At 41.3% G+C, this 14,979-nt stretch overlaps 1 protein-coding gene across 1 annotated transcript in view; it reads right to left on the minus strand.

Moving 5' to 3' along the window:
• Nucleotides 1–14,979, minus strand: part of FAT3 (FAT atypical cadherin 3) — an 813,871-nt gene that overhangs the window by 648,341 nt on the left and 150,551 nt on the right. The window contains exon 2 of the mRNA XM_069566576.1: nucleotides 8,297–11,602. Coding sequence (XP_069422677.1) covers nucleotides 8,297–11,585 — 3,289 coding nt within the window. The 5' untranslated portion in view covers nucleotides 11,586–11,602. The remainder of the gene's footprint in view (nucleotides 1–8,296; nucleotides 11,603–14,979) is intronic.

Genomic DNA, 14,979 nt, shown 5'->3' on the forward strand with positions numbered 1-14,979 from the left:
ATCATCGCATAATGCCAAAGGCTGATGCCAAGGCCACAATGAACATGATAAATGGCCAGCACAAGGCTCTCACTTAGGTTATGTCTCCTATGTATCCCACAGTTTGCAATTACATGCTTCTCTGTCTCTACTACTCATCCTCGTCTTAAACATCTATGCATCTTCTTCAGCCCCAAAGCCTGCAGAGAACTCGTGTACTACATAAATGTGGCAAGGAAAGAAGGAAGAGAAGGAAAAAAGGGAGCAGAGAAGCAGCGAAAGTGAAGAGGTAGACTTTTAAGGAAGAAAGTGTAGAAAAAGAATTGAAAATGGTTTAAGCACTGTTTCATAGATCATGCAGTTAAATCACAAAGCCTTCATGTTTTTACCATATCATCCGTGTGTGTGTGTATGTATATGTATGTGTGTGTGTGCTGACCTGTATGCACCATAAATTTTTCTCTTAATTCCTTCCATTTTTATTCAAATTTATTTAAACTTTTAGACTCAAAATATTTTTATTCAATATATTATTTTATTTGGCATTATTCTCACCAGCATACTGCTTTTTAAAAGCAACTTGAATGTTACCTATATTATGCAAATGAAAATCGGGGAATTTAATCACGCAGAATGGTCCTAGAGGAGCCATTAAATCATCAAATGTCCAAAGGAAAAATTTGGAGAGTCCTAGTATATTCAATAATTCGCGTATCAGTGCCCAGAATTTAATATAAATTGAATTGAATCCTACACACAACTCTTCGTAGATTCTGTCTGTCGATAAGACAAGCTTTCATAAAAACTGGCAAGCTAAAACTACAGACTGCAGCCCATTTTCATTTTCATTTCAATGAAACACAGTGAATATAGAGGCATCACATAAATATTTACCAAACTCTATAATTCTTCCAAATGTAATAATAAATGAAAGTATCCTTCAATGTGCATATAAAACACCTGCAAAAAAATTTTTTAGAAGACTGAAATGAGATACCAGCTACCTGAAGCCACAAACAATAAATTTACCCCAATACCTCTTCCAGAAAGCCAGTAATACATGGAGCAATCATGATCGTTTTCGTAACCTCTGCTTACTAGGCCTCTGAAATCTCATTCTCTGCTAACTGAAGAAGTTAATACCATTCAGCATCACCTAGCACTGAGGAAATCATGATGCTGCTGACAGGAAGGGCCAGGTAAACTGTGGGAAGGCTCTACTATTAAAACATAAAAGGAAGAATGGGCTCAGAGGAAAGACCACACAAGCTTCGAGATTGTTGGCTTGCCCCCCAGTGTGGGTTTCCTCTTTATGCTGGCCATTATACTTATCATTTACTAGTTGCATGGGGACAATGGCAGCATAGAGTTGATGCACAGGGCAGAAATAGTCACAGATTTGAACCAAGGGTCCTCTATTAAAGCCTGAATTGCCTTCAGCCTACTGCTAAGAAAAGGTCAAGAAGGCACCTGCTGAAAAGAGCAATGAAAGCATGCTGTTCATTATTTTCCAGAAGCTTCCACCTCTCCCTCCTGCCTGATTTACATGACAACTACTAGATTCATCTGAATGTCGTGGAGTGTTCAGAGCTCCTCCGGGAACATTATATTTCTCTCAGATAATTATGATCAAAAAGTCTAGAGCTAAAGGGTAAAAATCCAGGGCCAAGAAAAGCTTCTGCTATCACTTGAACCTAACTTCATTCCTCTCCTTAACTTGCTCTGGTCCCAGGGGCAAATTTTGAGCCAAATTCAATGAATCTCTTTCGACCTAGATGGGCGGGGGATACAAATATCACCTGGAAATAAGAATGAGGATGGGGATCACCATTTAGTCTGGAATTATCGTGAACTACACCAAAGTTGCCGAGTAATATCTGTCTTACTCCTCAAATTGTCAAAAAGGAGTTGAAACAGCAAGTTTTCAGAAAAGAAGCTGGAACAGTTAGCAGCTGTCTATAAGAAAAAATATGATTTCCAATGCCTCTGAGTGTCAGAAAACGGAAGCTTATACTTTATGACATTATGCAAGAAACATGATCCTATGGAAATTACCCAGCTCTTTCAATATCTGACTTCTGCAATGATAAAAGGCTCCTCAAATTTTTAACAATACAAATGTTTCTCTTCCTGTTTTTGATTCACCCACTCTTGACACTTGATTAGAGTATGCAAATAAAGAGTATTAGACTCAGCACTGGCAGCTAGCAAACAGTTCTTCATTTGAACTAACTAAATAAATGCTACATAGTTGCATATCTTTATTCTTTCCCTGGCCACCAGTTGAAATGAATTTTTCTCCCTATAAAAGATCAAGTATAGCATCTCAACATTGGAGAGCTAGAAAGATCCTGATCGCACTGGAGAAGGCCCAGTCTGACACCTGTGGCCCTCTGTGTCACCGCGAACTGACCCAGTGCCTCCCATAAAGGTAGTGCCCAAACAGCAATAGATTGTGAAGACAGCAGTGACCGCTGTCATATGCTATGTCAGGCTGCGTTATCATTCAGTAATGATCCACGCCTCTTCCTCCCTTTCTCTGTAAGAGAAGTAGTCTTCTCTGCCCCACATCGATATTCAACTCGATCCCAAGGTGGTCTTTGGTCAATGGAATGCAGACCAGTCTTGAGTTAAGACTTCAAGAGGCACTGCAAGTTTCCATCAGCCTCTGGCACTCCTGACCTGACTTCAAGAACACTACAGCCCAGACACTGAGTACTCTCTTCAGCCTGGGTCCTGGAGTAGGAAAAGCATGTAGAATAGATCGTAACTCACACTACACCCTGCAACAACCTCAACTATTTTGCCAGACCCAAGAGCAAGAAAAAAATATCTGCTTTTATAAGCCACTGAAATTTTTTGATTGTTTGTTACACAGCAATAATACAGAAAACCTGACTAATACATACACTTAGCAAGGTTATAGTGGCAGACTAGAGTAGAAAAGAAGGGGATTAACATGAGATTTGGAGTCCACGTCACTAGACTGTCAATTCCAGCTCAGACAACTCCCAAATGCTTGACCCCGGTTAGGCAAATCTCACTGAACCCCACCTTGCTGGATTAATGTATCAATTAGAAAGTACCTACAAAGCACCCAGCACAGTGCCTAGCAAAAAACAGGTACTTGATAAATGGATCAATAATATAATTAGTAATAATGAATGGTAAAATATCTTCCAAATTATCCATGATTAATATTCTGAACTGAAAACTATTTAGATTAAATATTTCTTTAATATCAGCTAAATAAAACAGTGAAAGTCATTGCAGCTTACAAAAGTATCTAACGGAAAATTATAGTTTAAAATGTACAATGTACTCTGTCTAAACCTTCTAAAACTTCTGAGTAGCCAAGAATATGAATTTTTATCGTGTCAAAGAATAAGAATGTGTTCTTTGTGAAGGAAAAAAAAAAGATTAAATTGCATGTTCCATCTTCCAGACTGGTCACTGGTCATTTAAACTGTGATTGAATCCACTGTAGTTGAAGGCCCCTCAGCTAATCTATTTACTGTGAATGTTATTAAACATTTATAAGTGCCTGTACATGGTAAAAAACTCCAAAGGTATGGTTTTGTTCACTGAGTTCCAAAATAGTGAAGAACAGAACACTACTAAAGTATAAGTGATAGTCGCTCAGTCGTGTCCAGCTCTTTGCAACCCCATGGACTCTTCTGTCCAGGGAATTCTCCAGGCAAGAACACTGGAGTGGGATGTCATTCTCTCTCCAGGGGGTCTTCCCAACCCAGGGACTGAACCCGGGTCTCCTGCATTGCAGGCAAAGTCTTTACAATCTGAGTCACCAGGGAAGCCCCTAGAACTACTAAGTGAATCAACTAATCCCAGCATAAGCTGATTCACAAAACAGGAGCACTGCAGTTACTAAAGCATATAAATAGATTTTTGATTCATCAGGAAAGCATTCAGAAAACTATCACTATTAATGAGTAATACAAGATTTATTGGGGTTGGAAAGCTTGCTTAAAAAAGAAATTCATCTAAAACATGAGTTCAATTCCCCGCCTTTCCAAAGAATGAGGAAAAGGAATTTATAGGAAAGAATCTGTAAACATACTCTAAAGAGCCCAGGTAAATTTAGGGCAGTGTTTCCGAACCACATACAGAAGAACAGCTTGAAGAGCTCACGTGAAGATTCTTAGGCTCCCATCCCAGAGCAATGGAATCAGAATCCTTGGGAATCAGGCCTGGGGATCTGCATTGCTAACAAACTTTCCAGCTGATTCACGTGCATGCAAAAGCTTGAGACCCATGAATCCATGCAAGCTACAACACAAGCTTTGGCGGGAGCTTTCAAGGTTCTCTTGAAAGACCAAACTCCAAACTCCAAGTTTAAGCCGTTTTATGCCTGGGGTTCAAACGAAGAGCAGAGTCCAGACTTCAGACCCAGTAACAGTAGTAGGGCTAAACAGCCATCCATTCATTCTGCCAGTGGCTCAAGCCATGATTTTTAGCGGTTGCAGGCAGAGCTGATGGATCATTCAACAGGAGCATAAGCCAAACAGTACAAACGGATGGCTTCTCTTGTCGCTCATACATTTGCCAAACTTATCCCCAACCTTAGCATCCCCTGGCACAAGTCGAGGCAATCATTCCTCGTCAGCTTCTTAGGGTGGGATGTTAAAATCTACAAGAAGCGAGATGGAAGAAAGATGGCTAAGAATATTACCATATGGGAACTCTAATCTTCATTAAAACATTTCATCATCAAGTCCAAGCCTCTTTTCTGATAACCAGAGAAAAACATAGTTTTACTTCCTTAAACAGGGAAACCATATGAAATATAAAGGAGAAAAAGAAATAGTCACTGTAGTTTTAAAACTAAGTAATTCTCTAGGAAGTTAAATCAGAAACATGGCTAATGAATGCAAAGAACAGAGTACTGAGTTAAGACTGAGGGGAAATGGTTCTAGATATATCCTCAAAACAGGTACATGACTTTACATGATGCACCCAGCTACTCTTTACCCCAGAGGAGTTAATGACCTAAGAAAAGAGATTAAGTCACAAAGCAATGTCAAAATGAAAGTGACATTTTTATCACTTATGGCAAAATTTGTTTTATGCAATCCAGAATATAAGGGAACAAATGCAAAACAGTGAGCTGACTTTTCAACGGAGGCAAAAGACACCAAACTCCTGAAGTCAAAACACTAATTGAAAAAGGTACACACACCCCAGTGCTCACAGCAGCACTGATTACAACAGCCAAAGCAGGGAGGCCACCTGAATACCCGCAGACAGATGAACAGGTAAGGAGGAGAGATGAGTGGATAAAGCAAGGTGAGTGGAGTGTTACTCAGTCATGAAAAGCATGAAATGATGCCATCTGCAGCAACACGGCTGGGCCTAGAGATTGTCACACTAAGTGGACTAACAAAGACAAATGCCATACGATATCACTCATGCGTGGAATCTAAACAGATAATACAGATCAACTCATTTATAAACAGAACCAGATATAGAAAACAAATTTATGGTTACCAAAGAGGAAGGCGGGTAGAGGATAAACTGGGAGTTTAGGATTAACAGATGCACACTACTCTACATATGCTGTGCTGTGCTTAGTCTCTCGGCTACGTCTGAGTCTTCGCAAGCCCATGGACTATACACACAACAGATAAGGAAGGACCCACTGTATACACAGGGTACTATACTTGATATCTTGTAATAACCTATCATGGAAAAGAATGTGAATAGGGATAGAATGTATGTATGTATGTAGTATATACATATATATCAGAGAAGGCAATGGCACCCCACTCCAGTTCTCTTGCCTGGAAAATCCCATGGACGGAGGAGCCTGGTAGGTTGCAGTCCATGGGGTCGCGAAGAGTCAGACATGACTGAGCGACTTCACTTTCACTTTCATGCACTGGAGAAGGAAATAGCAACCCACTCCAGTATTCTTGCCTGGAAAATCCCAGGGATGGGGGAGCCTGGTGGGCTGCCGTCTATGGGGTCACACAGAGTCGGACATAACTGAAGCGACTTAGCAGCAACAGCAGCATACATATATATAATTGCAAATCAACTATACTTCAATAAAAATAATTTATATAATGAATTATAAAACCAGCTATAGCATCAAATAACTATACACACATTTTCTGCAGTAATACCCGAGATGAAAACAGAACAGTACAAACTGGGAAAGTCTAGGCCACTCTCACCAAACTGCTCCTGCTCTTGCCTGCATCAAGTGACACAAGGGGAAACTTCCTAACAGAGCAACCCCTTGTGGCTTGATGCAGCCATTAGGCTGAACTGGTTACTCATTCAGCCTGATACCTTACTGTTGACCTACCTACCTATATCCACCTGAGTCCCAAAGGGAAGCTTCTCACGCTGGAGAAGCACACAAACAATGGGACCGCAAGGGGAGAGGACGGCGATTAACGGCTGGTGCCAGCCGTCTCTGCGCTCAGGACTCTATGGATTCTGACACACATTTAACACTGTACTCTTACAAATGTTAGATCAACACCAAACTCAAGTGTCTCTAGAAACAAGCAAGGAAGCCCGTGCTTGTCTTTAGACTGGAGATTGCAGTGGACACCACAGTTACTGAGAGCTAAACTTGAAACTAGGCTCCAAGTTATGTATCTTCTCTGAATGTTGGTTCATGAATTGAGTATTAAGATTAATGGGACTATTGGAAGAATTAAATAAGACTTGACTATAAAACCCTTCATACAGTATGTTGCCCATTGCAAGTACTCAATGAAGCCATTACTGTTAATAGTAAACTAGTAGCACAGAATAGACCCTCAGTAAAGATCGCTTTTCTCATTCTGTATTTCAAAGGTAAAAATACATTCTAACTGAATGACAAGTTACATATAAAAGATAGAGTATACGATTAAATCAGAACCCAGTTTTCCTGACATTTACCTTTTCCTTCTTTGTGGCTATGGAATCAGTTTTATGGTTTATACTGGCTGTAATCAGAAATCACATATTAAAAATATACAATTTAAAGTTTAAATCTGTGATGGTACAGAGAGTTTTGCTACTTCTATCCAATACTGAAACAGCTTCTCAAGCCCTTTTTCTGGTATAACTACTGTAAATCAGGATCCTTATGACAACCCCTTCCCACTACCTGTTTTCATGATCGTCATCAGCATCATCACCGTCTTCCTTACTGGGAACAAAACACCCTGTGAGCATTGTAGAAAATACTTTCCTGGATCCAAATGTGTCCCCGCAAATGAAAAGCGCCAACAGTACCATTCACACGGGAATGGAGAAGACGGAGCCCCTGTCTTGAGATGTCTACAACCTAGAGAAGACTAGAAAAAGATACTCTGGGGACTTCCCGAGTGGTCCAGCACTGGCCTCCCAATGCTGGAGGCCCAGGTTGGTCAGGGAACTAGATCCCACAGGCTGCAGCGCAAGATCCCACATGCCGCAACTGAGGCCTGGCGCAGCCATGTAAATAAATAAAAATAAATACTAAAAAAAGAAAAAGTTACTCTGCTGATCAAGGCATGTACACACGCGCGCGCGCACACACACACACACACAGAGCCAAGCACCTGTATGTTTAAAGGCAAATAATGACAATAAGAATAGAAATAAAATACCTGTCTGTAGCTATGATGATGTGTAAATCAACAGGTAGGGGACAACAAAAATATCAGGACAATTTTGTCCCACATCTTAAAATGTTTCTATAAAATGTAAAGTCTTACAGGTAAAACCTTAAAACCATTTTTGTACATAAATAAAATCCACAGCATGCCTCCTCTAGTCTATCATGAAAGTATTTGTAGAAGGATGCCTCCATGTATCAATGGGGCCGATACAGTGCAAACGCCTGTCAGTCAAGGGCCAGACGTGCCTATGAGACCCCAGAGACCAAGCAACTAATGCCAGATAGCTTCAGCAAAGCCTGTCTGTAGAGGGAAAAAAGAGCCACTTGAAAACTCATTTCACACTACTAGCCAATGCAAATGTAATTTACTTTATCAGGACCCTTAATTTAGTGAAGGTCCTGAGTACACTCAGCAGAGGTGAGAATTACCTATGCTTATCAGAAGATAACCTAGTGACAGCGTGGCTGGACAGGAAAGAAACCAGGGACTCCCACTGAAAACCACCAGCTCTCATGTATAAAGAGGTCTTCTTACAAGTCAGTGCATTCTAAGGAAAAGCTTTGACTTGGTCACCTCTGCACCAGTGCAACCTCATCTGTCATTCCACTTGAGTTCAAGAATAGCCCTTCACTTTCCCAGTGTTGACAACTGAAGAGACGTGAAACAACACTTCCGGCACAAAACTTGAAACTTACCACTCTCGTCATCAATATTGAACCTTCCAAGACCACTGCCATCCCTGATGGAGTACTGGATCTCCCCATCCCTCCCCGAGTCCTCATCGTGGGCAGTCACCTGCAGCACGCTGGTTCCAATCCGTGAGTTCTCTTTTACAGAGCCAACAACAGCAAAGTCCAGGAAATAGGGAGTATGGAGGTTTTCGTTGACATCCACCACTTCCACCTCCACAAAGGACACAGATGACAGCGAGACAGGCCGCCCTTTGTCCTTGGCCCGAACTGTGAGGTTATAGAACTGCTGCTTTTCATAGTCAAGCTCCCTGCTCAGGCGGATGGCGCCACTTGCTTTATCTATTTCAAATCTCCCATTGTAATCATTGACCAAAGAATAGCGCACTTGACCCCCCAGTCCCAGATCTGGGTCATGGGTCTCCAGCCAAGCAATGACAGTGCCAACAGGGAGGTCTTCAAGGACCTTCACACTGTAGCTACTGGGAATGAAAGCTGGGGAGCAGTCATTGACATCATCCAAGAAAACCTTCAGGGTGACAACAGAAAAGAGCTGCTGGCCACTTTCTGCCTTGTCTCTGGCTTCTATTTTTAAAGAATAGTTCGCTTTGGATTCCCGGTCCAATTGGTCTGCTATATACACGATTCCAGTGGAGCTATTGATGGCAAATTGTTGTGTATCTGTCAAGACTGAGTAAGTCACTTCACCATTAGAACCCAAATCTTTGTCACTGGCTTCCACTTGAATAATCTCAGTGCCAATACTTGAACTCTCAAGAATGTTAACTGAATAACTGTCTTGAATAAAAATCGGGCTATTGTCATTGGCATCCTCCACGTTGATGGTAAGCAACCTCCATGAGGACTTTTGTGGGTTCCCTAAGTCATAGATGGTGATGTTAAGGAGATAGAGGTCTCTGTGCTCTCGATCCATGGGCATAAGGACTTGAAGTTGCCCAGTCTCCATATCAATATTAAAACAGCTATCCATATTCCCATCAGATATTGTAAATAGCACCTTCCCATTGAAGCCAGAGTCGGCATCATAGGCTTTAATCTTAAGGATGTTAGCACCAACTGGCAGATTCTCCTTCACAGCCACATCAGAAGGAAATGACTTGTCAAAACGTGGTCCCTGTCGGTTAACTGAATAAAAGTCAAGAAATCCATCTTCTAGATTCAGTTTCCCATTTGCTTTAGCCTTAATGAGGAGCTTCTCTGCCAGCTTCTGAGCCACACGAGTTTCTCGGCAACTGAAGCTCTTTGAAGACACCTTCCCATGTAGGACTGAAATGTTAATAGACATAGGGTCCGCAAGATTCTCTCCATCAGTGGCTGTAATCCTGAGGGCAAAATTTCCATTTGTAATGCCAGAATTCATCAGTGACTTTTTAAGCTGCAAAACACCAGAGTCTGGGTTTAAATAAAAGAAACCAAGTTCGTTTCCAGAGATGATTTTGTACTTTACAAGCTCCAGCTCGTCAATATCGATCGCTGAGACAGCTGTGATATGACCCCCAACTGGAAAGTCATAGGAGATCACTCCCTGGCAAGCCACTTTTTCAAAGAGGGGGCTGTTGTCATTGACATTTCCGACTCGAATAGTCACATTGACCTCACTCTCGTGGCGGTATGGCGAGCCCCAGTCAGAGGCTCTGACGATGAACCTGTACGTTTCTGGAGAGGATTCAAAGTCCAAGTCTTCAGTGGTGCTGATGATGCCTGTAAACTGGTTAATGGCAAATGGCAACATGTTCAAGCTGGCAATACTGTAGGTGATGTACCCATTTTCTCCTTTATCCTTATCAGAAGCTGAAACTGTCAGAACGCTTGTTCCCACGGGAACACTCTCATTCACAAATGCCTCATACAACAGCTGCTGAAATTCTGGGGTGTGGTCATTGGCATCTTCTATGCTGATGGTGACTTGTGTTTTTAAATCTCCTTCTTTATTTGTCACCCCCAGTCTATAAACCTCCTTCTTAATGGTATTCAGTGGCTGTGCGGTGACGATCAGACCTGACCGGGGATTGATTGTGAAGTACTGAGCATCCTCTCCAGGGGACAATCTGTACTCCACATCTAGTGGTTCGGGACTTAATTTTACTATAGCAACCACAACACCAGGAGGGGAAAATTCACTAATGCTCACTTCGTACACTTCTTTCTCAAATCTAACTGGAACAGTGTCTCTTTTGGGGTTGGCGATGTGGACTACCTTGACTGCTGAAAATTTCTGAGGTGACCCCTTGTCTTTGGCTTGAAGAGTGAGGTTGTAGCCATAGGGAAAGCTCTCCCAGTCAACCGGCTTCTTCTCCTTAATCCTGTACTCATTCACCCACTTTCCTTCCTTGGCCAGGAAGAACTGGTCTAAAGGGTCCCCAGCCACGATGGAAACAGACTCAATCTCTCCATTGGCCCCTTCATCGAGGTCTTCAGCTGTCACCACCGCGTATACAGGCTCTGTGTCCAATGAGAAAGGAACGTGAGCGACCACGTGGAGAGTAGGGGCGTGCTCGTTTACCCGTTCAACATGAACATAAAGCTTGGCAGTGCTGCTCACTCCATTATTCCCATACAGCTTCATTCCCCGGTCCACGGCCAAGATCTCCAGATCGTATCTGCTCTTTTCATCATAATTTAATCGTCCACTTAAGGAGATGACCCCGCTCGTGGGGTGGACTGAAAAGAGCTCAACTTTGTTCTTGAAGTAGTAGTAGAATTCGCCATTGGAACCGATGTCTGCATCTGTTGCTGTCACCTGGGCAACACTAGTCCTTAGTGGTGTGTTTTCTGCGATTGTAACTGAGTAGGTTGTGGGTGAAAATAAGGGTCTCAGGTCATTCATATCTAAAACCTGTATGCTCACTTTGGTCCATGCTTCCAAATCCTCACCTCGGACAGAGCCCTTGACTATCAATAAATAATTGTCCTGAATTTCCCTGTTCAATATGGCGGAATTGCCACCTTTAGTTCTTATTCTGAGAAAACAGAAATCTGCAATGATGACTTCCTCGGCTTTGAAAAAGCCTTCCTCGTCTCCAGACACTATTCTGTATTTGATGTCCCAGGACAGATCGATCAAGGTGACGCCCATGCGACTCTGGCTGTTGACGTAAGTCCTTGCTGCCGAGTTCTCGTACACGGTAGCATTATAAATGGAATGTGTGAAGTGGAAACCCAGGGCTCCAGTCCCAGGCAGCCCCTGAGAGAGTGTAGCCAAAAGCTTGAGAAGCAGGAGAATGAGGCAAGAGGGAGGCCGTGTGCCCACACAGTATCCCATAGTTATATCCATCACATCATACTTCCATCCTGGAGGGGAAAAACAGAGAGAGAGAAGAGATAAATTAACCTAGAGGAACATGAGAGAAGGAACAGAAGCAACTATTATGAAACAGTGTGTTTTGAAAACTTTATTATAAAATCTTTTTACTAAAACATCAATACAAGAAAAAAAAGTAGAATGCTCCCTACTATTAGATGACAAGGAATTAAAAATCACTAGGATTTATACCTATCATGCCCGATTTTTTTGAGTGACACTTCTGCAGTGCTGACAGGATTGACTGTTCACTGGTGTAAGCTTTCTTGTATTCTGAAGGTCAGTTTAGAAATACATACTGCAAGGCTTAAGAAGTTCATTTACTGCTGACATAATATTAAATTCTAGGCAATTATCCTAAGCAAATAATTAGACATGTGTACATTTACAGGACAGTTTAAAACACAACAATTGAAAAAATATTAATGCTTATCAATTGAAAAGCAAATACTTTGTGGCACATTTTAGAAAACAAAATACTATGCAGCCATTAAAAATAAGGACTAAAAAGGTATGTATTTTCAGGTATAGTAAAAATATAATACTACATGGAAAAAAGACCATAAAACAGTATATGTGATATGATTCTATTATGACTTAAACATTTACATATAAACTGCATTTTTATCTTTAAAGTGAATTAACTATGTTGTGAGTTTGGGGAGCATCTTGTATCTTCTAATATTTCTTAAATCAACATTGTACATCAATGGTTGTGTAATTACTTTTTATAATTAGGATCTTTAAAGAAATGTATTCCAAGTATTACCATCTCTGTCGTGTTGAATTTTAAACCGATCAAGAGTTAGGCATAATCCAATACAATGAAGATTAACAAAATATCATGTAACAAACCAAGCAGGGAGGACCATCCCTAAGGAGTTACCTGATCTAAGCGATATTCACGAGTGGACTGTGTCTCTCAGAACAAGAGAGGTAAGGAAGATTTTGTGCAAGGAAAATTTAAAGAATGACAAGAGATTTATCTTCTTATGAGTAATTGAAGGAATTACTTCCAATTATTTTTATCAGCTACTATTAAATTTCCACAGTCACCACAGCTCTATGACTGTGTAGAAGAAAAGATTAAAAATATTTTCCTATTTTAACTGTAAAATCTGTCAAGTGCTTTAAAAACAGAGAAGGGGAATGTTATTTAACAGGAAAGAGCTTTCTATTTATATGCTTTGGCTCAGATTTTTAGAACAACCAAATGTATGAGTTCTTCCACCAAGACATACTCACCAGACCCTCACATTTCCTTTCTCTGTCTCTTCTATGGGAAACAGAATGGAAGAGAAGAGGAGAAAGGAAAGGAACCCTTCTGCAGGCATTCTGTGACTTAGCTGCTTTGTTACATTTAATCCTCGCAACAACCTAAAGTACTACAGAACCCAACTACATGTTAGAAAACTGAAAGCTAGAAGACTGTTAACCCACTTGGCTGGAACACTGGCCCATCCAGTTTCCAGCAGCAGAGCAGCATCTCAAACCCTGGTCTTTTCTGCTCCAAAATCCATGCTTTTTCCCATCACACCATCAGTCTTCCTAAATTCTCTATCAACATAAGCAAGAATGAAATTATTAACGCTTCCCAGAAGCACATATTACTTTAATTCTACGGAACTAGTCAGTATTTATCACTGATGGAAAAACATAAAACTCACCCAGCTTCTCTATTTGGTTACCTCCATTCTGGTTTTAAACTAGTTACAGTCACTGATTGTAAGCTGAAAAATCCCCCGGGGAAGTTTAGCATCTTCAAATATTACCAAGTATTTCTGTAGCTTATAAAAATATCCATGGTTGGCAAGGCACATATTATTATAATTTTTTGTAGATAATAACATCGAACCTCACTTTCCTAATATTAGAACTCAGACTCTCTCCACACTCCACAATGCTTTCTCATTTTTTCCCCAATTCTGCCTTCCAGGAAACTCTCATAAGCGAAATTCTGGGCCTGTATTTGCTTAGTTCTACCTGAGAAGGAAATACGCCTTGCTGCTATCATCAGATGCAGCATCTAGGAGACACTGAATAGGTAAGCAATAACAGTACAGTTTAATATAGGAATTTCATAAGCAAAATAAAGACTAAAAATAAAACATGCTGATGTAATGACCTTTTGTATAAGTTAATTTCACAGTTCCTCTCGCTGTCTGTCTTTGGGAAATGCTCCATGTGCTAAGTTATGTGCGGAGAAGCAGCTTGGAGGCAGAAGTTCAAATATCCCTCCCAGGAGAGTGAACCCCAGGGGATCAGTGCAACTGGGGGTACCTCTCTGTGGAGCACACTCAGCTGAAAGAAGGGATCCTTAGGGATTACAGATAGAAACCAGGAGAAGCTTTAATAAGAACCCACATGACTTAAGAGACTCTTTCAGTTCACCATCTGAGAATGCTTCAAAATGGAAGAGGCATTTTCACGTTCACTATGAACACAGTGGAAGGAGATGGGTGTTTATAAGAGGATAATTGAAGGCATGCATACTCTCTTAAGGTAGAAAAGAGGGTACTCCCAGCATCTCCAGGGAAATGCAAATTTTGTTTCTGCCTCGTTACCTACTCACCAGTCCTCCCTGGTGGCTCAGACAGTAAAGAATCTTTCTGCAATGCAGGAGACCCAACTTCAATCCCTGGGTAGGGAAGATCCCCTGGAGACAGGAATGGCAACCCACTCCAGTATTCTTGCCTGGAGAATTCCATGGACAGGGGAGCCTGGCGGGCTACAGTCCATGGGGTCTCCAAGAGTTAGACATGACTGAGTGATTAACACTTTCATTTTTTCAACAGAGTCTATGTCGAGCGCACTTCCTGTGGTTTTACCAATACATCACCCAAGGAATCTGGACTCTTCGGTCACCAGAAAAGAAAACCACTCCAATGGTGAATTTAGTTCAACTAAAGTTTTCTTAGTCTGTCCCCACATTTCCACCCTAAGCCCAGCCTGAAGGAAACCTGTCAGGATGCGCCCAAACTGGACACCATCCTATTCCCAGCATCAATACCAGCGCGTACCAAGAACCATGTACCACGAAGAAGGTATACCATACTGGTGTACTGAACACAATACTCTTTCTAAAGTTTTTATCAAATTTGTTACAATATTGCTTTTGGTTTATGTTTTGTTTTTTTGGCTGTGAGGCATATAGGGTCTTAGCCCTCCAACCAGGGGTCAAACCACACCTCATGCATTGCAAGGCAAAGTCTTAACAACTGGATGGCCACGGAAGTCCCCGCTAAACACAATATTAAGGGAGGGAAGTAAATAGAGACCCAGAGGCCTGTAGTATGTTCAGCTCCCAAATCCTCCAAATAAGCACATCTTACTTCAGGAAAGAGAATCAAGAAATTATACAAATTCA

Source organism: Ovis canadensis, chromosome 21 (genome assembly GCF_042477335.2).
Source record: "Ovis canadensis isolate MfBH-ARS-UI-01 breed Bighorn chromosome 21, ARS-UI_OviCan_v2, whole genome shotgun sequence".
NCBI classification, from domain to species: domain Eukaryota; kingdom Metazoa; phylum Chordata; class Mammalia; order Artiodactyla; family Bovidae; genus Ovis; species Ovis canadensis.